This window comes from Ochotona curzoniae, unplaced genomic scaffold (assembly GCF_017591425.1).
Source record: "Ochotona curzoniae isolate NIBS_2020 unplaced genomic scaffold, NIBS_Ocur_1.0 scaffold_2453, whole genome shotgun sequence".
In the NCBI taxonomy this organism is placed as follows: domain Eukaryota; kingdom Metazoa; phylum Chordata; class Mammalia; order Lagomorpha; family Ochotonidae; genus Ochotona; species Ochotona curzoniae.
In genome coordinates, this window is record NW_024467094.1 from 30,315,441 (window position 1) to 30,337,873 (window position 22,433).

Here is a 22,433-nt window from a genome sequence, read left to right on the forward strand (position 1 = left end):
GCATATCAAATGACTAAATAAATGAGTGGTGAATAAAGATGAGAAAGGTGGGGTAGGCACAGTAGCTCAACAAGCTCATCCTCTGTCTGTAGCATTGGCATCCCATATGGGTGCCAGTTCTAGTCCCAGCTGCATCATTTCCCATCCAGCTCCCTGCTTTATTGGCTGAGAAAAGCAGCAGAGCATGGGCCAAAGTCTTGAACTCTTACATCCCAGTGGGAGACCCGGCGGAGGCTCCTGGATTTGGACTGGATCACTCCAGCCATTGGGGCCATCTGGGAAGTGAACCAGCATGTCTGTAGATTTGCCTTTCCAATAAAAATAAAGCAATCTTAAAAAAAAAAAAAAAAAAAAAGGGAGGGGGCGCAGAAGCATAAAGATGCCAGAGAAAAAATTCCCCTGGTCTGCCTAGGAGCCTGTGGAGTTCTAGGGCTCAAGGAGACGGAGAGCCACAGCTCTGAGTCTGGCTTTTCCCCCAGGAAAAAGCAAAGTCATCACAGCTCATCTCCTTTAATTACATCATAAAACAAAATTAGAACATACAGGAAACAATAATAGTTACATAACAATTTATAGATTTATATATATAAAAAAAAACATTTTTCCCCCCATTTTAGTTCAAAGATTTTAAAGCGAAAGGAATCCTCTACTGCCACTCTGGATTGTATTCATTTGAAATCACCTGCTCCCATCCATCCTCAGGAGCTAATGGACTGGGTGGGATCCAGTTACTTGGACAGCTAATGGAATCTGGTGTGAGGTCACCACCCAGGCAGTTGTGTAGCCACAGGGGCTTTGGCGAGCGGTCTGTCCCGCCACTCCCGGGGCCAGGAGCAGCTCCTACACACTGTAGCACTCCACAGCCGGCCACATGGTGAGCCGCACTCAGGGCTGGGCGTAGGATGAAACCTCGAGCTTGGGGTGAAGATGGGACTCCTTCACCAACAGCACCGTGTCCCTGTCCATCTCCGTCCCTGAGCAGAGGCCAACCAGCAGGGCCAGTCCTCACAGTTCTCTGAGCTCCGCACAGGCCTTGGGACTCAGGGCTGTGCTCTCAGGGTCACTGGAAGGGGTGAGGGGGGCAGAGGTGAGCAGAGCAGCTGGGGAATGCCCACGGCAAATTGCCCGAAGGAAAAGGAAGGCAGCTGGAGCAGGAAGCATCTGAAGGCCAAGTTATAAAGGCCAAACCAGGGAGGCCTCTCTCCCTTACAAGACACCCCAGGAGTGGGTAGTCATGGTCCCCAGGCGCCGGCTCTGAGGGCTGTGGTGGGGGAGCCAGGAACCGGGAGCTGCTGGGCAGCCTGGGCCAAGGATCCTGCAAAGGGACCCACAGCAGGCTCCAGGAGTTAGAGGTGTGTAATTTAGGGGCAAGGAGAGGAGAGCAGTAAGGGAAGACATCAAAGGCTCAACCCTTCCTGCCTTTAATAGAATTAACAGTCATCAAAGAAGTAAAGAAGGTACTCTTCAAGGGAAAGAGAAGACGGATGTAAACCCAGGACAGTAGCAGCAATGGTCTCACTCATTACAGATCTATTGTACAGCACTAGGAAAGAAAATCACTTTGCTTTATGGGGAGAAAGGCAAAGGGGTTGTCAACTCATGCCAGTTCGAGATTCGATCTTTCAAAAAGCTATGATTTTCTGAGACTTTAGGTTCTCATTTTCTAGTGCTATAGTACAAGAAAAGAGAAAGTACAATAACGGCTTCAGGAGCTGAGATGGGTCAGGCTAAGATCAGGAACACGTCTGTGGGCGCCAGGGTGGTGCAGCTTTGAATTAATAAACAGCAGAAGACAACAAGAGAAGCTTGGCAGGACAGTTTTTTTTCCCCTTCCATTTTAGCAAAAGAAACATCACTGCAGAGATAACCCTGGGTTCTTGGAGCCAGGGCAGAACAGAACATGTGTGTGTATCTGTGTGTCTCCCATCTGTTTCTTAGCGTGTGGATTCTCACAGCCTACCTGCTCTTACTATACCCCCAGCAAAGGTGGTGTGGTCAGTAGTGCCAACCCCCACCTGGCTGGCTCTTGTACGTGCGTGAAAGAACTCTTCCGAAAGGCCAAGGAGTTCATCAGAAGTCACTGTGCCTGTGTGTGAGAGAGCAGCTGCCATCTCTTTGGGACAGGTGCTGTTCCTGATGCAAAGTACCCTGTTTTAGAACCAATTCTCTACTTTGAACCTCATCTCCCATTGTTCTCATGTCTTCAACACAAGACACGAGAAAACATGCAGAATTTTAAAAGGCTATGATTTGGTTCCACTGGCTCAGTCCTTCCTAGAAGGGCAATTCCCACCCTGGCTAAGTGGACTCTCCAAGGATTGGCTCAAAAAATCATGTAAGGTGGGGACACAGCAAGTGCGTATGCACACAATTTGTTCCTTCCTGTTAAAGTACACCTAAGTCTCTTATCTTAGGCTCCTAAGATGCACTCAGACTCAGCTGAGAGAGGTTACATACCAACTCTGTTAATGTGACAAAGGCTTCAGGAAGGGACACAACACTGATATGCCTCATGTACCTTCCAATCTGACAACTGAGATTTGACAGAAATAAAGCTGAGATAGTGCCAGGACTCTTCATTTCCAATGATCCTTCTATTGAATTCTTTGGTTCAAGATCATTGTAGTGGGGTGTCAGTAGCGGGCAGGTATAAGTTTTTGCCTCAAGGCCTCCAATACCTTTTTGTAAACCACACTTGGCCTGGATTTGAGGTGGTTAGAGATTCTAGAACTGGTGGGTAGAGAGATGAGGAAATCTTTTAGAACTTGCCCTTGAATCGTGCACACAGGAGAGGAAAGGCAGAATAAAGTGTCTACCTTTGAGCTCTTCTCACTGGCAACTGGCAGGGAGGCTGACTTCTGGTAAAATAAACATGAAGTGGCCCAGGGTCAGCTCTTCTCCCCGAGGATATGCTGCCCAGAAGGGCAGGCAGGCAGCTACCCTTTTCTTCCTGGGGACACTTTCTCGCTTCCCAACAGCCTCACCCAGGGGAGGTCTCACCACCTGCTTTGTGTGGTCTTCCATGGCATTAGTGAACCACTGAAAACAGTTACCCCATATTTTACAAGCTGATTGGGACAAGTGCTCAACCATAGTAGTATTCTGGTAACACTGTTCAAATAATCTGAAAAGCCCCAAATAAAAGATTATGAAATTATTTTCCAGGTTTTTTCAGGATGTGTGAAATTTCTTACATGTTCACTATGCGAACTTGATGGATATGGAAATTGGACAGGAAAGGTACAAAATCCACTTAAGGATGAGATTTATATCCAGTCAAGGTGGGAGCAGGGCAGGGAAGCATTTCTTACATGAGGTATTACATGCTTTCACACACCCAATGCTGGGGGAAAAGGTGGAAGCTGGGCCCTCTTCCCCAATTGTTGGATTTTATACTCAGATTCAGCAGGCAAGCATCAGGTGAAAAATGACTCAAGTCACCTGAAAGTGAAACTAAGTTCAAGGCTGCCCACAATAACTTGCTTTGATGACAAAGGCCCAAAGAAATGCTAGAAAAAAAACCCAAAAAACAAAAAACAAAATCAGCAGCATTGTTTGGAGTGAGACGGAGGGCTTTAAATAGAGGGCAAAGATGGGTGTGTGGAGGAAATGGTGGCAATTGCTGCAGTGGGGAAAAAGGTGAAATCTCCTAAATGGGTTCAATGGCAAGGATGCAGAAGATGTCAATGAAGCAAACAATTCTTGAGAATCCAATGAATGAGAGGAAGGGAAATGTTGCTGAGACAAGAGATGATACAGACGTCCAAGAACTTTCCCCAGATGCTCTAATACCTCCTCCTGGCAATCTGTGAATTTGTGCAAGTAGCTCTCAGGGTCCCTTCTTCCTTACTCCATGTCTCTCCTCCTTCACTCCCCCCGCCCCCCCATTATAGAGTGACTATGATGTCAGACAAATGGGCCAATAGGCTTTGCCTAAGGATTTTTCCTACACTTAAGTCTTACTGAATTTTCAAAAGCATACCAATTGTTAAGACAGAAGGCATCCAATGTTCAGATGTCAGGACTCTGCCCAGAACTTACCATATTCTGTGCTCTCAAAAGTTCTAGCATATTCACATTATGGTGTAGGTTCAAGAGTTTCTTCCAAGTGTAATGGGGCCTGGAGCTGGTTTTTTTTTTTTTTTAGAGAAGGAACAAGACCTCAGACTAGTCAATGCTACACAGCCCTGGAACTTTGTGCTACCTCACCTGATTCTGTTCTTCATCCAGATAGGTAGGGACTTACTTAACAGCAGGGATCACCAGAGCAAATGCACATGGACCTCTATGTGGGGATGCCCTTCAAATAGGGAAACATTTAATGCTTTTCAGGGATCGGCAAATGGGGCCCCTAAATTTATCTTTTAATTAAACCATCTTAACAGCCTCAACCTGGGCGATTCAAATCTACACTCAGTAACGTTTTATGGTCAGTTTGTTCAGGCACTAAAAATTAAAAACAGAACAGATGGTCCCTAAATATTTTTTAGTTTTGCTTGAACAAATGAATGGGGATCTTAACATCATTAAACCACATCTGGAATTGTATATGCTATTTGTATGTGTGGGTGTAGCCAAGAGTGTGAGCCTTAATTGATAGAAGCGCATCCCTTTTAAAAGGTAAAATGTGAGCTTTAAGGGGAAAGAATAAAGGATGGTTTCATATGTTAATGATGACCAGTACAAACTTCTAGAATCCTTTCAATTGATGGCTTTCTGAATCAATGGAGAAGTCAATCAGACTTGACTTTTCCAAGCGCTGGTAGAATCGGCACCCACAGCACTGAGACACGTCCTTTAACAGTCTGGCTTATAAAGCAGCACAAGATGCTGTAAGATTACTTGGTGGACTGCACAAAGTTAACAGAAGACTCTCCCCTCCTCCGTCATATTATTAAAAACCACACAGGGTTTTCAAACATTGGGGTGCAGGAATTTGTGCTTTAGAAACATGTTTCTCTTATCCTCTAGGATTTACTGATTTACTTTAGCAAAGGGCACTGACTTGGGCTTGGAGTTGAGAGTGCTGGCCCTCTTCTTTCAGCTCGGGTGCCAGGTGCCCAGGCTGTGCTGCACACGCATCTCCTACTTCCTGCTGAGGTTCTTTTTGGGCTGCCCTGCTGCCTTGGCCTGGCTGCTCTCCTGTCCCATTCAGAAGAGTGACATGGTTGACCATTAGGTAAGGTTAATACTGACATACAGCAACCAGCTGTTTTAGGGCCATTCTTGGTTCCCTGACAGGCTGAAAGGGGGAATTAAAAAGTAAAACTAAGTGGCTAGGTAGGACAGCCCCTCCTACAGCATTCCTGCTACGTCAAAGTCACACAAGACACCAAGCACACCAAGCTCTAGTGAACCATTAGTGTCTCATCTCAGCTAGTAGGGACTTTCAGGTTCAGTGTAAGAGAGTCTGTCATTTCACTCTCCATTAATAATGCATCTCTCCCTTTCCTAAGTAAGTCAACAGACTTGATAGAAGGAAAAAAGTGCAGCGGTACTGGGTATATCATGCAAATTTCCATTCGTCATAAGATAGAGAAATCAATAGGTAAAGGTTCATTTTTTTTTTTTATCAAAATAGAGTTTGCTCAATTTGCTTTCATAACTTTTTCTTTTTAAAATAGTTTTCTTGCAGATTGGCAAAGATTCAGGCCGGTCCCCTAATGGTAAAATTTAGAATTAAAAAAATATTTATTGATAATGTGTTTTTTAAAAATGTTTGGTAATCCCAACTAATCATCCAAAATGCAAACTGTAAACACAACAGCAGAAGAGTAACAATTGAGTGTGAGTTAGGAGACTATGAACAGGTGACACGACTAAGCCAGAGTGTGGGAGGGAGCAAGAGAGGATGGAAGACAGATGCTCAAGTGTGCTACAGATAGTGACAGCTGAGTGAATCAGAAATCACTGTTAGACCACAGTGATTCCAATGAAACTATCAGGAAACCTCAGGGCCAAATACTACAACACAGGAGGAATGGACAAGCCTTCTCTGTGAGCATGCTCAGCATGTTGGCATGGAAACAAGGAAGCACAGAAGCCCTGTGGTCATCTCACAACGGATGGCCACCATTTCTAAGATGCAAAGAAATTTTCTTGCTGGTCCCTGCATACATCATATACTGTTTTCCATGCTTTCTTGACCCTGGAGGACTGCAGTTGCCATTCCAAAAATCCCCAAAGAGACCCCTTAGCAAAAAAAGAAACCCCAGTAGCAGGAACACTGGGTTTGCTGGAATGCTCCCTCCATCTACCTTGGACTGTGGTTTTCTTCTGGGCACATACAACCGGAATGGTTCAGGTTTACCAAGCCATTTGATAAAGCCAACAAGAACAGCAGTCCCACGGTTACCGAGCTTGAGTGGATGGATGAGGGTTTGTAGGCATATGTCTGTGTGGCTCTGGGGATCTGGACATTGCCTTCCCTCATTGTGAAATCCTTGCCCCCACTCGGGGGTGCTTCCACTGGAGAGACTTCACGGTACTCTAGAAGTGTCATTAAATACTCAGTTCAGCAAGGTTTACCACCTCCATTGTCATAGGATGATGCAGCATCTGCAGAAGCGCTGTCTGCTGCCCCCTACTGATGGGGGTGGGGTGACTGGTGCAAAGTAGGCGTGGACTTTGATATTGGGTAAATGGGTCTGAAACAAGACAGAAACATTACTAAGAGAGTGGACTTAAACAGAAAAAGAACAATTCTGCTTCTCAGAACAAGTGTCAAGTGGCGAATGGACATGAGGGCAGGGCAGAGGCTGGCTCAAATCCTTAGGACCCCATACCCATGTGGGAGAACTGGAAGAAGCTCCTGGCTTCTGGCTCTCTGGTTTAGATCAGCTCAGCTCTGGCCGTTGAGGCCATCTGGCGAGTGAACCAGTGGATAAAAATTTTTCTCTGCATCTCCTTCTCTTTGTAAATCTGCCTTTCCAATAAAAATAAGTCTAAAAAAAAAAAGCACTCAGAAAAAATAAGAAGCCTCAGTCAGAGGGTTTTATGTGAAAAGAAAAAAAATTAAACTCTTAAATACCATTTCACCAAATATTTTGTTTTGTTTCTTTCTTTTGGAACCAAACTCCGAATGTGTGTTTGTTGTTGCTGACTGGGTATGACTAGGAAGCTCTGCGGGGGGAGGCCTACTTTTCCCCCCTCAGTGGGTACATTCTGACTACATTTCCATCTGGACTGACAGATTAGGAAGGCTCTCCCTTTTCTTTTCCTTGCTAAGTGTCCAAGTAAACAGCAAAACACCAAAATCACAGGAATCTAAATCTGGGGGGAAAAAAAAAGAAAGGAAGGAAGAGAAGAATGGATGCTGAGAACATGGGAGAGAGCTGGGGAGTGGTGCGGCCATCTTTACCCTCAGTCTCTTGATCCCAGCTCGGGTAATCTGCTGGCAGTCATAGAGTTCTATCCGCTCGAGGCTATGACAGCTCTTCAAGTGCTCCAGGGATGCGTCTGTGATCAGTGGGCAGTTGTCCAGCTCGATCACCTCCAGCTGGTCATGGGCGCAGGCTCCGTTCCCCAGGTGACGGATCCCGTCATCTGTGATCAGCTCACAGTGAGACAGACTCTAGCCAAGCAGAACAAGGAAAGATGTTGAATTATCTTTTGGCATTTCTCCAGCTAGGGTCTCCGGTGTGGCGTTAATGAACATGGAGCCAGTACTAGATTCATATGGTGAAGCATAAGTAAGTCAGAATTGTTGGCATTTTGCTTTTGGTAATCAACAGAATACCTCTGTGAATGATTCTAATTACATTTTATGAATTCATGTAATGACTAAGTCCACAGACATGTAAGACAGCCATGACGTCATGTTTTCCCAAATAAAGAATTCTGCTCTCCAAAAGACGGAATAAAGCTTTTCACATAAAAGATATCCTGGCATTTTGGGGGTGGTAAGCCTAGCAGTTAGGAGGTCTACACATGCTATTTCACAACAGAGTGCCTGGGCTTGATTCCTGGCTTGTGTTCCTCACTCCAGCTTTGCACTGACACAGTCCTTGGGAGGCTCAGGAAGAGCTGCTGCCATCCACATCAATTGTGTTTCTGTTTAGTGGCTCTTGGCTCTACTAACTCAGGCCCCACAGACTGTGGGCATTTGAGGAGTGAAATGGAGCTCACTCTCTTGGCCTATTTCTGTCTCTCAAACATTTAATGTAAAAAGGTGTTCCAGACCCCAGCTATAGCCAACTGCCTTAGGTTGAGTGTATCTAGGCAAGTGTTATACTGCTTGGAGAAAAGCAGCTAATAGCCAGCAGGCATTCTGGGTCTGGTTAATGTCAAATTTGTGTTAACTATACCAATGTGCCAATAGAGCTTCCTTTTAAAAAAAGATGTGTGTGTGTGTGGGGGGGAGTGGCAGACATGGCATGCTGTCACGCAGGGTATGGACCACTGGACTCAAAATTCCATCTACAAGGGAAATTACAGGATCTGTGGTCTGACTGTGGAGTGCCTATGGCAGAATTGGGTCTCCTTGGTTGTTGAAGCCTATGCAATGGACAGCATGCCCAGATGAACATGAGGGACATGACAACCAGTTCACTGAGGCCTGCAGAGAACATCTAGTATCATGGAGGGAAGAACAAATTGGACAGCTCCCCTGGTTAAGCTTTGACAGCAAGTAAACTGAGCCTCTAAGGCTGACTATGTCAGCCAATGGACCTAAGAAGGATTTCTTCATTTTTGGAGCAACAAAATCAACAGCATCTCAGAACTATGAGAACCACTTTAGTAGTGCCTTTAGAATATGCTTAACACTGGGGACCCTGGGATGATAACTGCATGGCTGTCCCTAATTTTTCCCCAGATACATGTAAAAAAGGATATTGGAAACCATTGTCTCACCCACTTTCTTCCATTTCTTTACCCTTCCCATCCTTATCAGTGGTCTACATGGGCATGCATCCTTAACTATGCAAACATCATCAGAAATAAATTTATTATGATTAAAAAAAAAGATGTTCCAGAATTTGTACTAAAGATTGGTTATATGGTGCAGGGACAGGTCCTAGCAATCAACTGAAGATGATCTTTGCAAATATTATGTGTGATTATTCCCTCCACATGATCCCTTCAGCAATTTTCCTTAAACCCCTGGTTCTGGAAAACTCAGAATCCTTGAGGCAAATTTAGACAGTACCATGCTAGCAAACATACTGACAATCAGCCTGGATACAGAATGTCTTTCGGTAGTGTCGGTGAGGGTAGCAGTAAGAAGTCCCCTGGGAAGGCCTTGTCCAGTTCTGTTTCATAAGCACATCTGGGGGCAGGTATTATGGGCACAGCAGGCTGAAGCTGCTGCATGGATGCCAGCATCCCATATCAGAGTGCCAGCTGAGTTCCAGCTGCTCCACTTCCCATCCAGTTCCCTGCTCATGTGTCTGGGAAAGCAGTGGAGGATGGCTCAAATCCTTGAATGCCTGCACCCACATGGGATACCTGGAAATAGTTCCTATCTCCTGGCTTTAAGTCTGGCACAATCTGACTATCACAGGCATCTGGAAAGAAATCAGAAGAAGAAAAATCTTTTCCTATGCCTTTCAAATAAATAAATAAACTGAAAGAGAGAGAGAGAGAGAAAGAGAGAGAGAGAAAACACTGAGTTCCAATTTGCAGCACATCATATTATGGGCCATTTCATCACCCTGGATCTGTGGAAATCTCACCATTCTTCAGACTAGCCACTTCGGACAGAGAACTCGCATTCTCCAGCTCCGTTTACAGCCTCCAGGCAGGCATATTGGAAACATCCAGCTTTTAGAGTTTCTTCCAGTTTCCCCCTTCACTCAGGCCCAACTTGATGCTCTATGGCCTGAAGATCTGGAGAAGCATTCTTTTCCCAATGGGGCAATCAGAAGAAGGAAAGGAAGAGCTGGATTCTTACAACTCAACTGGAACTACAGAATTGGATTTTGATTGAATCCCACAAACATCAAATTCTGAAAGTCAAACTCACCAATACTTGAAGTCGAGGACAGTGTATGGAAAGTTGGATTAATGTGCTATCTGTTATCTGAAAGAAACATGTAAGTGTACTTTAGGTATAATTCCAAATAAAACCATGGGCTGTGCCTCATTGTTGACAACACTTTCAGTCCAGAATTCAGTTCATCTATTAACAGATTACATAATCTTTAAGTTTAAATATCATGTACTATCTGAACTTGTGCTATCAAACCCACCAGACTGGGTTTGAACACAAATAATCGCCTCTAATCTTTGGAAAGCTTTGTCAACAATTCGGCCTCCCCCTCCCTCCCCTCAAAAAACCTTTTGCTTTTGAAGTTCCACCCACTGGAATGGACTTAGTTTCACAGAGGGCCTGGCGACGTGGCCTAGTGGCTAAAGTCCTTTCCTTGAACTCATCAGGATCCCATATGGGCGCCGGTTCTAATCCCAGCAGCTCCACTTCCCTTCCAACTCCCTGCTTGTGGCCTGGGAAAGCAGTTGAGGATGACCCAAAGCTTTGGGACCCTGCACCCCTGCGGGATACCCGGAAGAAGTTCCTGGATCCTGGCTTTGGGTCAGCACAGCACCAGCCGTTGTGGTCACTTGGGGAGTGAATCATCGCATGGAAGATCTTCCTCTCTGTCTCTCCTCTCTGTATATCTGACTTCGTAATAAAAATAAATAAATAAATCTTAAAAAAAAAAAAAAAAAAAAGAATCATCACAGAAAAGAATGAGAACATGCTGCTCCACTGGGGTGGAAATAAGGGAAAATCATCCCTGAATTTTAGACATTTGGCCTATTTTTCATAAGGCTTGCCACAACTTAGGATTGATAACCTGGGTCCTGGTTACTCAACTAAATAGGATGCTGGAACTTGGTTTAATTATGATCATGCAGCCAGGAAGGACAGTCTAGTAATCCGATGAAAGCAAATCAGTGCTTGTTTTCACATTCCTTTCCAACTCTGAGTGATGATTGTTTTTTACTACATACAGCATCAGAGGGGCTAAGACGTGGTGGAGAAAGGAGGTGGATGCCAGGCACGCCCAACAGATACACTGACATGAACAAGTTTCAGTTTAGCAAGAATTAGTGCCTGCCAAGTTATGTTTGGACAGTAAGTGATTTTTAAAGCTGATCCTTTTATACTTGTAACTATCTTTTCTTTTACCATTAAAAAAAAACTAATTGTTCTCTATTGTTTTTGGAATGTCCCTTTCAAAGTTTCTCCTCAGTTCATTAGCAATTCCAAAGCTCTTATGCTGGTAAGAAATTGTTCATGAGGAGGTCAAGGCTAAAAGTATGACCCAGTCAGATTTCCAGGGCTGCTTATCTGAAGGACCCAGGGTCCTGTGACACAGCAAAAGGATAGCGCTCAGATCAGGCTTTTTTAGGATCTCTCTGAAGTCAGACTCATGGTCTGAATGCTTGGGCATCCTTTCTCTCTAATGGCGTGTATTTTCTCAGTGCTTCACCACGTGCGCCTGGACCTGGTAAGGCTGGACACTCAGCAGTGCTGCCAGGCACCAGCATCCTACTCTAGGGTAGGGAGGTGAGCATTCTGATGTGCGCATATAACACAGCTTTCCATTATACTATATTTGTGAATTTTTAAAAAAAATACAATCTTACCTGAACACACTCTTCCAAGTCCATCTTTTCAAGCTCATGACAATTCTACAAAGACATTCCAAACATTGCAACATTTAAAACATGGGGAAGCTTCAGAGTCAGAAAACTAAGAGGTAGTAAGAGATAGTATGAAGGATAACAGAGGCAATCTTAGTGTTTCAGAGCTGCAGTCACTCTTGTTTCACCTTCTGTCTTGTGCCACTGATACCATGTCAGAAGGATTTGATTATAGTGAAATTTCTCAGTTATTCCACATTGAAGTAGTCAAGGGACTGAATTCGCTGAATAGTAATACTGGGCTAGCAGAGGTCTTATCAACCATAAACAATGAAAATTGCTTCTTTGGAAGGGAGACAAGCAAGAGTTATCTCCTGATTGGTCTCCACGCAGTGAATAACAAATAGCTGAAAGCAAATGACATTCCCTCTGTTCTGTAACAGTCAAGGTCAGTGTAATTTTACATGGTACTGTTATTTTGTGATTTAGAAACCATTCCATCCAAGTGTCAGGAGAATATAGAAAATCTCTTAAATGTCTCCATTTAAAAGCTGACTCACAGTTTCCCCTCAATAGTGTCCGCTTCCACCAGCGACATGCCCCACAAACACGCACAAGGACATCTCTACTTGGCTTCCCTCTCCATCAGTATCCCTGGTTTGCAGAGGCTGACTGAGTCTTCAGCCACAGTTTCGAGTGATGGCCAGGTTCTGCAGCATGTGTCCGCTTTCCCAGAGCAGCCCGAGCTCCTCTGGGCACCGGGCATCTTTGGCTGTAACACCAGGATGTCCAGGAACACCAGCTGCAGAGCACTGCCTGACTCTCACATCCCCAATTCTACTGTCACTCTACATGCTTGCTGCTGCTTATTCTTCTTAAATAAAAGTTCCAAACAACACCTATGACACCTGAAGAAAATACTCACCCTAGCCAGAGTGGTAAATCCCACATCTGTTAATTGAGAACATCTTGCCACTTCTAATATTCTGTTAAAAAAAAAAAAGACCAGCAAAAAACAAAGTGAAAGTTAAGCTCATAGACCTTGAAAAATGCATTTAATAAAACAGCAAGAATTTAAGACAATAATCTCCTGTTCTATAAGAACTCTGTAATACAGAGTGATGTCAACAGCTTCAAGCAACTCTGCATATAGATATTGCCACTTATTTTCATGGAGTTATCATAAAATGGTCCTGCCAATACCATAAGAACACAGAAGAATAAAACTGAAAGTTGTAATTAATGCCAAAATGCATGAATTGCATTAAAAACCTCTTGAAGACATACTGCTTACCCCCAGAGGGCAGCCTGCTCCTAGAAAACAAAGGAAATGGAGATAAATGCTCTGTTCCAGTTAACCTGTTGCTAAAGTAAATTATTTTTTTTTCTTTCTGTTATAAGTAGGTTTGCTCAGATTTAGATACTTTTTTTTTTTTAAAGATTTTAAAGATTTATTTTATTTTTTATTGGAAAGGCAGATATACAGGCATGTCCCAACTATGGAATTCTTCCCAGGGAGGTGGAGGAGAGGGGCTGAGTGGGCAGTCACTCTCCTATTGGGCAACTGCCACAAGGCAATGTAAACAGACCCTAGGACTGAGGAATCAAACATTATTTTCTTTCTTTGAAAAGCCTGATGACCTCCATATAATAGTATTAAAGAACATTTACATGTGTTCTTATGAATTAATTACTATTAAAGTTGAAAAAACCAATCAGCACTAATGTCTAAGAAATCACCATTAACAGAACACCAGTTAGAAATCAATGTTATAGCTAAAGGGAAAACGTGATCTGCTTGAGGCACAACTTTTGAGCATTACATCTTAGAGTCTTTCCATTCTAACACACACTGAGCCCTACAGGAGGTGGAGTAGAAGATAACTTTGCTTCTTTGAAACAGAGGTTTGGGTTTGAAGCAGCATGGGTCTTTAAAAACAACATTAAGAAAGAAATTATATGAAACTCATTAAGAAAAAAAATGTTTTTAGTTCCTCCTCAAATAATGAAATAAAGTGTTGATTTATTTCTTCTGAGATGGACAGCATGCAGAGTATTGGGGACCGTTACTCCTTGGTTCCTGTGGTCAATTACATGCAATCTAGGGAGGCATGAGGCAAGAAAGTGGGCACTTAAAAGGGGTGTGTCTATCTCAAAATTTCAAAGTTCCAAAAAAAACCAAAGTGAAATAGGCTTCTGTTCCTTATCCCTGGGGTTTTCAGCTCAACAAGAAACGTTTACCTAAGCCGCGGGCAGTTCTGACCTAGGGCATTCAGGATGGCGTCCGTGATGTTGGAGCAGCCTGAGGCACAGAGGGACTGCAGCTTGTGGCACCCTCTGCATATTGTGATGAGACCTTCATCTGTGATTTGCTAAAAAACAAGAGCAAAATGAATATATTAGCTGAGTGAGACAGGGAACAGCATTGCTGGAGCATAGAATGGTTTCAATTATTTGATACATATATATTTTTAAAGATTTATTTATTTATTGGAAAGTCAGATATACAGAGAGGAGAAGAGACAGAGAGGAAGATCTTCCGTCCGATGATTCAGTCCTCAAGTGAGTGCAATGGCTATGCCGACCCGAAGCCAGGATCCAGGAGCTTCTTCCGGGTATCCCGCAGGGGTGCAGGGTCCCAAAGCTTTGGGTCATCCTCAACTGCTTTCCCAGGCCACAATCAGGGAGCTGGATGGGAAGTGGAGCTGCTGGGATTAGAACCGGCGCCCATATGGGATCCTGATGAGTTCAAGGTGAGGACTTTAGCCGCTAGGCCACGTCGCCAGACCCTTGATACATATTTTTAAGATTTATTTATTTATTATCCTCCATCCGTTGATTCACCCCCCTCCCCCCGTGGTCACAACGGCCGGAGCTGCGCAGATCAAAAACTAGGACTCCGGAGCGTCTTCCAGGTCTCCCATATGGGTGCAGGGTCCCAAGGCTTTGGGCCGTCCTCAACTGCTTTCCCAGGTTACAAGCAGGGAGACGGATGGGAAGCGGGGCCTTCAGGACCAGAAATGGCATCCATATGGGATCCTGGCACGTTCAAGGCGAGGACTTTAGCTGTTGCGCCGGGACCAATCATTTGATCTTTTTTTTTTTAAAGCCAAGGACACACACTTAAAGAGATGTTGCATTAGACAAAAGATGTAATGCATAAACATCATGAAGGTGGATAACATCAGCATTCCAATTTGCCAGATCACTAACTTTATGCAAGCTTAAAATAAAAGCTCTGGTGAAATTTCTGTTTAATCAAGCAGTATCCTTAAGTTTCAAAGACAACTAAAAACGAAAACCAAAAAAAGCAAGTTCAATACCATTGCTTGGCTTGGCATGTTTCCAGGATCATGCAACCACAACAAATCCATATAAAATGAAATACTAAGGAAGACAGATGATTTGTCACGAGGACAACATGAGTTATATGCTCAGGGCCAGTACCTGAAAACAAGCCATTCTACCGACAAGGGAAGGGGAGCCACAGGGATCTACAAAGGGGCAGATGCAGCTAGCCTGGGGGCCCACCACTGCACAACTCCCTTTCCCTTTCCTGTTTGAAATCCCATGAGGCAGTACTGAGAATGCCCATAAGGAAAATCATACTGGTAATACATCTTTAAAATACTAAAATTCAATTTTTGTTTTCAAATCAGTAAAAACAACACAAAACAAAGATGAAACAAAACTAAATCTGGAAACGGTGTGGATGTATCATCCACATATGATAGTGCACACAAACATACACGTCTCACTGGAAGCTGCCAGGGAGGTGTTTTTCTTTTTTTTTTTTTGTCACTCTAAAATGATGACTTCATTTTTACAAGTTATGCCTACTTTCTCAAGGTAAACATTTCCATCTCATGCATACAGTTGTGGAAATTCCAGCCAGTAACTGTGGCAAGGAGTATTATCAGGCAGAGATGGTCTTAAAAGAAAAGGAGGAAGGACGTGCACCCTTACAACTCAGCCTTCCACGCTTCCCCTCAAGGGCTGGGAGCACAGGCTGCTGAAAATGCACAAAATGTGGCACTTTACAAATACCCTTTGGCTGTCAAGTTCCAAGTAAGCCAACATGCAGGAGAAAGTGTAAGCAGCAGGAAGCTTATCACAGCAGGACCAAAGGAAACCCTCGCCAACTGCTTCTTAGCTAGCAGGGGCTTTCACTCCAAGACAACACATTTTCAAGAAAACAAACAAACAAACAAATAAAACGAAAGCTAAAGGTGTTTCAATGATGTAAGCCTCTGTATAATTTCAGAAAATTGAGTAAAATTCTGCCTTTGGGCAGACACAAGAAAGCTGAAGGCCTGAACCAGCTGAAACATTAAATAGAAACACTATGGGAAGTCACTTCAAGAGCGTACATGCCCTGACATCTTGTAGCCCGGTGATTCCCCACAGACGGGACGCACAGGCATAGCTCAACGTGTTACAAAGTACAAGTGCAGTTTTAAATGTTAATCTTTGTAAATAATGTATTTTTAAAAAATCAGTTTTCTTAGGTAGCCAGGAAGGGTGTGGAGTTTCTGTTGGCGGATCTTAAATTCTGCAAAGGCTGTCCTCTCAAGTATGCAGCAAGTCAACGTGTGCCTGCTGGGTTGTAGTGGAAAGATCACTGGCCTCAATGAATGAGCTGTTAACGACAACATTACAGAAACTGGGAAGAGGTGCTCACCAGGCAAGTCTGCAAGTTCAAAGTCACCAGCTCAGGACAGTGTGCACCTATGTACTTCAAAGCTTCATCTTCTAGCTAGAATAATTTTAAAGAGAAAAAATGATTATCAATTTTGTTTCAAAGGAGAAAGATTTAAGAACATTCACGTCCACCAACATATTATAAACGCAGTTAACAAAGTTTTAAAGGAATAATGAACTATGTCCACAATAAGAAAATGGTTCCTAGTATTAGTGGGGTAGGTGCTATCTTGTTGTCTTCAGCAGTTCTGACCAAATCCAGTTCAGACTAGCAATAGCCTGATGTTGGGTTATTGGTAATTTTTTAAATTAATAGTTTCAGCAATATTAAGTTCATTTCAAGTTCAAATTGGGGAAAAGAAACACTGCCTAGGATTTATGAATTTTATATTTAACAAATTAATTCACCTCACAGTATTTTGCTATGGGATGATGAAACAATTTTTATGCTTTGGTACCTTCATAAAGCTCTTTTTTTTTTTTAAAGATTTATTTATTTTTATTGGAAAGTCAGATATACAGAGAGGAGGAGAGACAGAGAGGAAGATCTTCAATCTGATGATTCACTTCCCAAGTGGCTGCAAAGGCTGGAGCTGAGCCAATCCAGAGCCAGGAGCTTCTTCCAGGTCTCCCATATGGGTGCAGGGTCCCAAAGCTTTGGGCTGTCCTCAACTGCTTTCCCAGGCCACAAGCAGGAAGCTGGAGAGGAAGTGGAGCTGCTGGGATTAGAACTGGTGCCATATGGGATCCTGGTCGTTGAAAGCGAGGACTTTAGGCACTAGGCCATCGTGCCGGGCCCCATAAAGCTTTTTTTAAAGAAGTATTTATTTGAAAGTCTGAGTTACAGAGAAGGAGAGACAGACCTATCTACCATGCATCGATTTATTCCCTACATGGCTGTAACAGTCAGAGCTGGCGTTGGCTGAAGCTAGGCACCAGGAATTCAATCAGGGTCTCCTATGTGAGCGTAAAGGGGCCGAGCACTTGGGCCAGCTTCTAGTCTTTTCCCAGGTACACGAGCAGGTACTAGAACAGAGGTGGAACAGCTGAGATAGGAACCAAAGACCATATGGGATGGCGGCACTGCAGGTGGCGGCTTAACTTGTAATGCCACAACCCTACCCTTCCAAAGCTTTTTATAAACAAGTATTCGAGAGAAAGAGTTTAAAAAGAACCTTCAGCATCTATCTGCTGCTGGAAGTTCAGTGCCATGTTTCCAAGAACAGCTGGAAGTCACTGATTATAATGATAACAGTCACATCAGTATCTTTCAGAATTCCCAAAATAACCAGAAAACTCAAGCTGTTATTTTAAGGCAGCCCTATATTCGAAGCAATGGGAGAACTTCTTCCATAAAGACACAGGAATGCGGACACTTTAAATGGAATCTAAGGTATCAGTAATTAAGAGGCAGGTGTTGGACGCGGCAATGAGCACGCCATTTGAGATGCCAGCGTTCTGTAACAGGAGCAACTGGGTCTGGGGCCAAGCTCCACTGCCAATTGCAGCAAGGAAGACAAATGACAGTTCAAGAGCTTAGGTTCCTGACATATACATGAGAGACTCACTCTGAACTCTGGGGCTCTAATCTGCCATGCAGGCATTAGTGGTGTGAACCGGTGGGAAGACAATCTCTCCTTGCTTTTCAGTTCAAAAAAACAAAAAAAGAGGGCCCGGCGCTGTAGCCTACCAGCAAAAGTCCTCGCCTTGAAGGGGCCAGATCCCATATGGGTGTCAGTTCTAATCCCGGCAGCTCCCACTGCCCATCCAGCTCCCTGCTTGTGGCCTGGGAAAGCAGTCAAGGAGCCTTAGGACCCTGCACCCACGAGGGAGACCCGGAAAGGAGTTCCTGGCTCCTGGCTCCAGATTGTCACAGCACCAATTGACACAGTACCGGCCGTTGCGCTCACTTGAGGACTGAATCATTGGACGGAAGATCTTCCTCTCTGTATATCTGACTTTGTAATAAAAAATAAATAAATCTTTTAAAAACATTTTTGGAATTAAAACATATTATCTTAAAAATAAGGAAGAGGCTGATCTCATTTAGCCAGTCACATTTTTAGAATCTGAAATAGATACAAACAGAGATTCCATGTACTGCTCACTTGCCCAGCAACCCCAATACGGGAATGTGGGGCCTCCCAGGAGTGGCTTAACAATAGTGCTAAATGCCCAACCCTTAAATTTATTCTTTTTTTTCCTAAGATTCATTTTAAAAATTTTTATGTGAAAGGCAAAATTACAAGGGAAAAGAGAGACAGATTGTTCATCTGCTGGTCCACTCCTAAATGGATGTAATGGCTGAAGGTGAGCTGATCTAGACTTCTCCATGTCTCCCACGTGGCTGCAGGGTCCTAAAGCTTTGGGTCATCCTCAACTGCTTTCCCAGGCTACAGGCATGCAGCTGGATGGGAAGCGGAGCATCTGGGACACGAATCGGTGCCCATATGGGATCCTGGCACATGCAAGGTGCGGATTTAGCCAGTGAGCTGTTGTGCCGGGCCCTGGCAAGTTTTATTTTCATCATAAACTCTACAAAATCCTTCTCACACAAGTGCTCTTCCAGTGTAATCTTACCCCTCTATTCTGCTGCCCCTGTTAGAACAAGGTGACCTTTGGTCAGAGGTTAACTCTTCTCAGAGGCTCTTTTCTTCTAAGGAAAACACCTCAAGTTTGGGTAGGCATGCATCTCTGATCGGGGAAACACCTGGCGTTCCTGACTTCCCCAGGGACCCTGGAGCATTACCTGTGTGCAGCCTTTCAGGAACAAGGCCTTGAGACCCCCGCAGCCTCTCACTAGCGCTTGAATGCCATCCTTGGTTACTTGGTCACACCAGGAAATGTTCAACTGCTCCAACAGCGGACACCCCTCGCTTAGGATAAAACAAAATCAGAAAAATATTTTTGGTTATTTAGTTAAAGAATGAATAAGCTCCCACTGTCTAATGGAATAATGTATGCTTTTACTTAATGTAGCTTTTGGAAAATAGGTATCCACCTACCAAACGAACGAAAAGGGTGGAGGGGTTTGAATGCTGTGATGTGCACATGGGACTATCTCACGGGCAAAGTCCTCTCAAATCTTCAATCTACATTTATTTTTAAGATTTATTTATTTATTGGTAAGTCAGATATACAGAGAGGAAGATCTTCCGTCCAATGATTCACTCCCCAAATGAACGCCAATCTACATTTTTTTTTTTAAGATTTATTTTTATTGGAAAGGCAGGTATACAGAGAGGAGCAGAAACAGGATGATTTTCATCCACTGATTCACTCCCCAAGTGGCCACATAAGCAAGAGCTGAGCCGATCTGAAGCCAGGAGCCAGGTGCTACTTCCAGGTCTTTCATGTGGGTGCAGGGTCCCAAGATTTTGAGCCATCCTCTACTGCATTCCCTGGACACAAGCAGAGAGTTGGATGGGAAGTGGAGCTACCAGGACATGACTGGCGTCCGTATGGGATCCTGGTGCATGCAAGGTGAGGACTTCAGCAGCCAGCATATGAACCAGCATCCATAAGGGATCCCAGCAGATGCAAGGCAAAGATTTAGCCAGTAGGCTATTCCACCAGGCCTGAGCAGCCCAAAGCCTTGGGACCCTGCACCCGTGTGGGAGACCCGGAACCAGTTCCTGGCTCCTGGCTTCAGATCAGCGCAGTACCAGCTTTGGCAGTCACTTGGGGAGTGATTCATTGGATGGAAGATCTTCTTTTCCATCTCTCCTCCTCTCTGTATATCTGACTTTGCAATAAAAGTAAATAAATTTTTTAAAAAGTTAGCTTCATCTGTGATCCCTTCAAATCTTATCAGATTGGACCGAGGATGAATCTCAATCTTTCTCATTCTTTACAGTCTGGCACCAGGGAAGTTCTCTTGCTACAATCCTTCCTACAGGGAACTCAATGCTGGGATGATGCTTACCACGGTCATATAGGCTTCCTGGTACAACATACACACAGATGAGGCTAAACCACATGGAACTGTTACTGTTTTCTTTTTTTAATCTTGTAAAAGTTTATTCATTTATTTTTTATAACTATGTCTCACTTTTATATTTAAAATTCCAATAAAAACAAAGTATAAAAAGTGGGTTCACTATGAATTTTGACTGATGAGAATAAGAAAGTTAAAAATGAGAAATTAGACATTACTATATTTGCAATTAAGAAGATTCGTTTCTAATTAAGTACCATGTTTGTTACTAAGCACTTTGAATACTGGTGACAGGGTTGACTATAATCACATAAAAATCTAACTAACTGATCAGTTTTGCATTAAAGTGAACTGTTACTTTATTTTAACATTTACTGATCTGCTTCTCCCTTAATATCCCCCTTTACCTCAGATACATGAGGAAACAATGTGGAAATAATAGTCTTACCCACTTCCCTGTAGCCCTTGAACCTTTTTACACTAATTAACTATGTAAAGATTATCAAAAATGTAATCAAAAATGGAAAAAAATTTACTGATCTATCTTCACCTCTTTGATACAACCTGCCACCTCCCACGATGTGCATTAGCAGCAGGCTGGACTGCAAGTGGAGGTGACACTTCACCCTGTGGGCATCCCAGCAGGCAGCCTGACCTGCACAACACCTGACCCAAGCCTGTTGCTTTTTTTTTTCTTCAAAAAAACTGGTAAAATCTATTCTGAACTAAAGAATATATTCATAGCAATTAAATTATTTCAAGTGCAACTTTCTACCATTTTTAAGGAATGCATTTGTTATGATTAATAGTATAATGCTAATGGTAAGACATTTACCTTAGTGCTTTTAGAGACATGTTTGTGATTGATGTACAGGAAGCCAAGTCTAGGTGCCTGAGTTTTGAACAGAACTTGCTAAGGCTAGTACATGTCCTGAAAAACAGAAAGAGAAAATAATAAAAAAGATAAGAGCATAACACTTCGTATATCACACAGCAGTTGTATTAAGAATGTGCATATATATAAGAATTCCCATACCCTCATCTCCCTGCCCCCTACCCAGAGCAGTTACAAATCCTAGGACTTTGTGCAAGGAGGGAGAGAAGATGGTGCCCGATTACATCTGTGAACACTAATAGTTAACATCAGGATACTACTCAGTTTAACTTTTTTAACTCATCACAGAAAATTTCAAATATACACAAGAGGGAATAACAGAGAAGCCACATGTACCAACTTCAACACCTATGAATATTCTGTTATTTTAATTTTTACCTATAACCTTCTCTCTTTTGTTCCACTGTTTTAATGGAAATCCCAGGCACAATAACATACCGGAAAGTACTTCAATACATATTTTAATAAATACTTTTTAATATCACTCATATACCTACTCCATGTTAAATTTTCTCCAATTGCTTCATAAATGCAAACTGTCTCTCTCAAGTGAATTTGTTCTAATTAAGGTACAAATTAGTAATTAAAAAAAATACTTCTTTATTTATTAGGAAGAGTTACAGACAAAAAGATGCAGATGTTCCATCTCCTGGTTCACTGCCAAGATGGCCACCATGGCCTGAAGCAGGCCAGGCAAAAGGCAGGAGCCAGGAGCTTCTTCAGGTCTCCCAATGTGGCAGAGGCCCAAACATTTGGGCGTTCATCTGTTACTTTTTCCAGCACATTAGCAAGGAGCTGGATTAAAAGTGGAGTAAATGGAACATGAATTTGGTATCCATGTGGGATGCCAGTGCTGCAGGTCATAGCTTTACTTAATTACACCACACACTGACACCAAGAGTATTTGTTTTTAAAGATTTATTTATTTTTATTGGGAAGTCAGATATACTGAGAGAAGGAGATACAGAGAGAAAGATCTTTTGTGTACTGGTTTACTTCCCAAGCGGCTGCAATGGCTGGAGCTAGCTGATCTGAAGCTAGCTGATCTGAAGCTAGGAGCCCAGAGCTTCTTCCAGGTTTCCCACGTGGGTGCAGGAACCCAAGGCTTTGGGCCGTCCTCAACTTCTTTCCTAGCCACAAGTAGGGAGCTGGATGGGAAGCAGGGCTGCCAGGACACAAACTGGTACCCATATGGGATCCCGGCGGGCGTGCAAAGCGAAGACTTATGTCACTAATTAGGCTACTGTGCCAGGCCTGAATTAATTCATTTTAAAAGATATCTTGATGTATTTGATTGTTAGATTTACAGAG

General features: G+C 43.3%; 1 protein-coding gene across 4 annotated transcripts in view; it reads right to left on the reverse strand.

Annotated features, from left to right (window-relative positions):
- Positions 1–2,158: 2,158 nt before the first annotated feature.
- The window catches only part of FBXL20 (F-box and leucine rich repeat protein 20), a 65,167-nt gene continuing 44,892 nt past the window's right edge, over positions 2,159–22,433 (reverse strand). For 3 of the 4 annotated variants that reach the window (XM_041001393.1, XM_041001394.1, XM_041001397.1), the window contains 9 exons: positions 21,063–21,158; positions 19,040–19,166; positions 16,271–16,345; positions 13,831–13,961; positions 12,515–12,575; positions 11,593–11,637; positions 9,965–10,021; positions 7,361–7,573; positions 2,159–6,647 (listed from right to left, as the gene is read on the reverse strand). In XM_041001393.1, coding sequence (XP_040857327.1) covers positions 6,540–6,647; positions 7,361–7,573; positions 9,965–10,021; positions 11,593–11,637; positions 12,515–12,575; positions 13,831–13,961; positions 16,271–16,345; positions 19,040–19,166; positions 21,063–21,158 — 913 coding nt within the window. In that variant the 3' untranslated portion in view covers positions 2,159–6,539. The remainder of the gene's footprint in view (positions 6,648–7,360; positions 7,574–9,964; positions 10,022–11,592; positions 11,638–12,514; positions 12,576–13,830; positions 13,962–16,270; positions 16,346–19,039; positions 19,167–21,062; positions 21,159–22,433) is intronic. The other variant, XM_041001395.1, reaches the window with a different exon arrangement.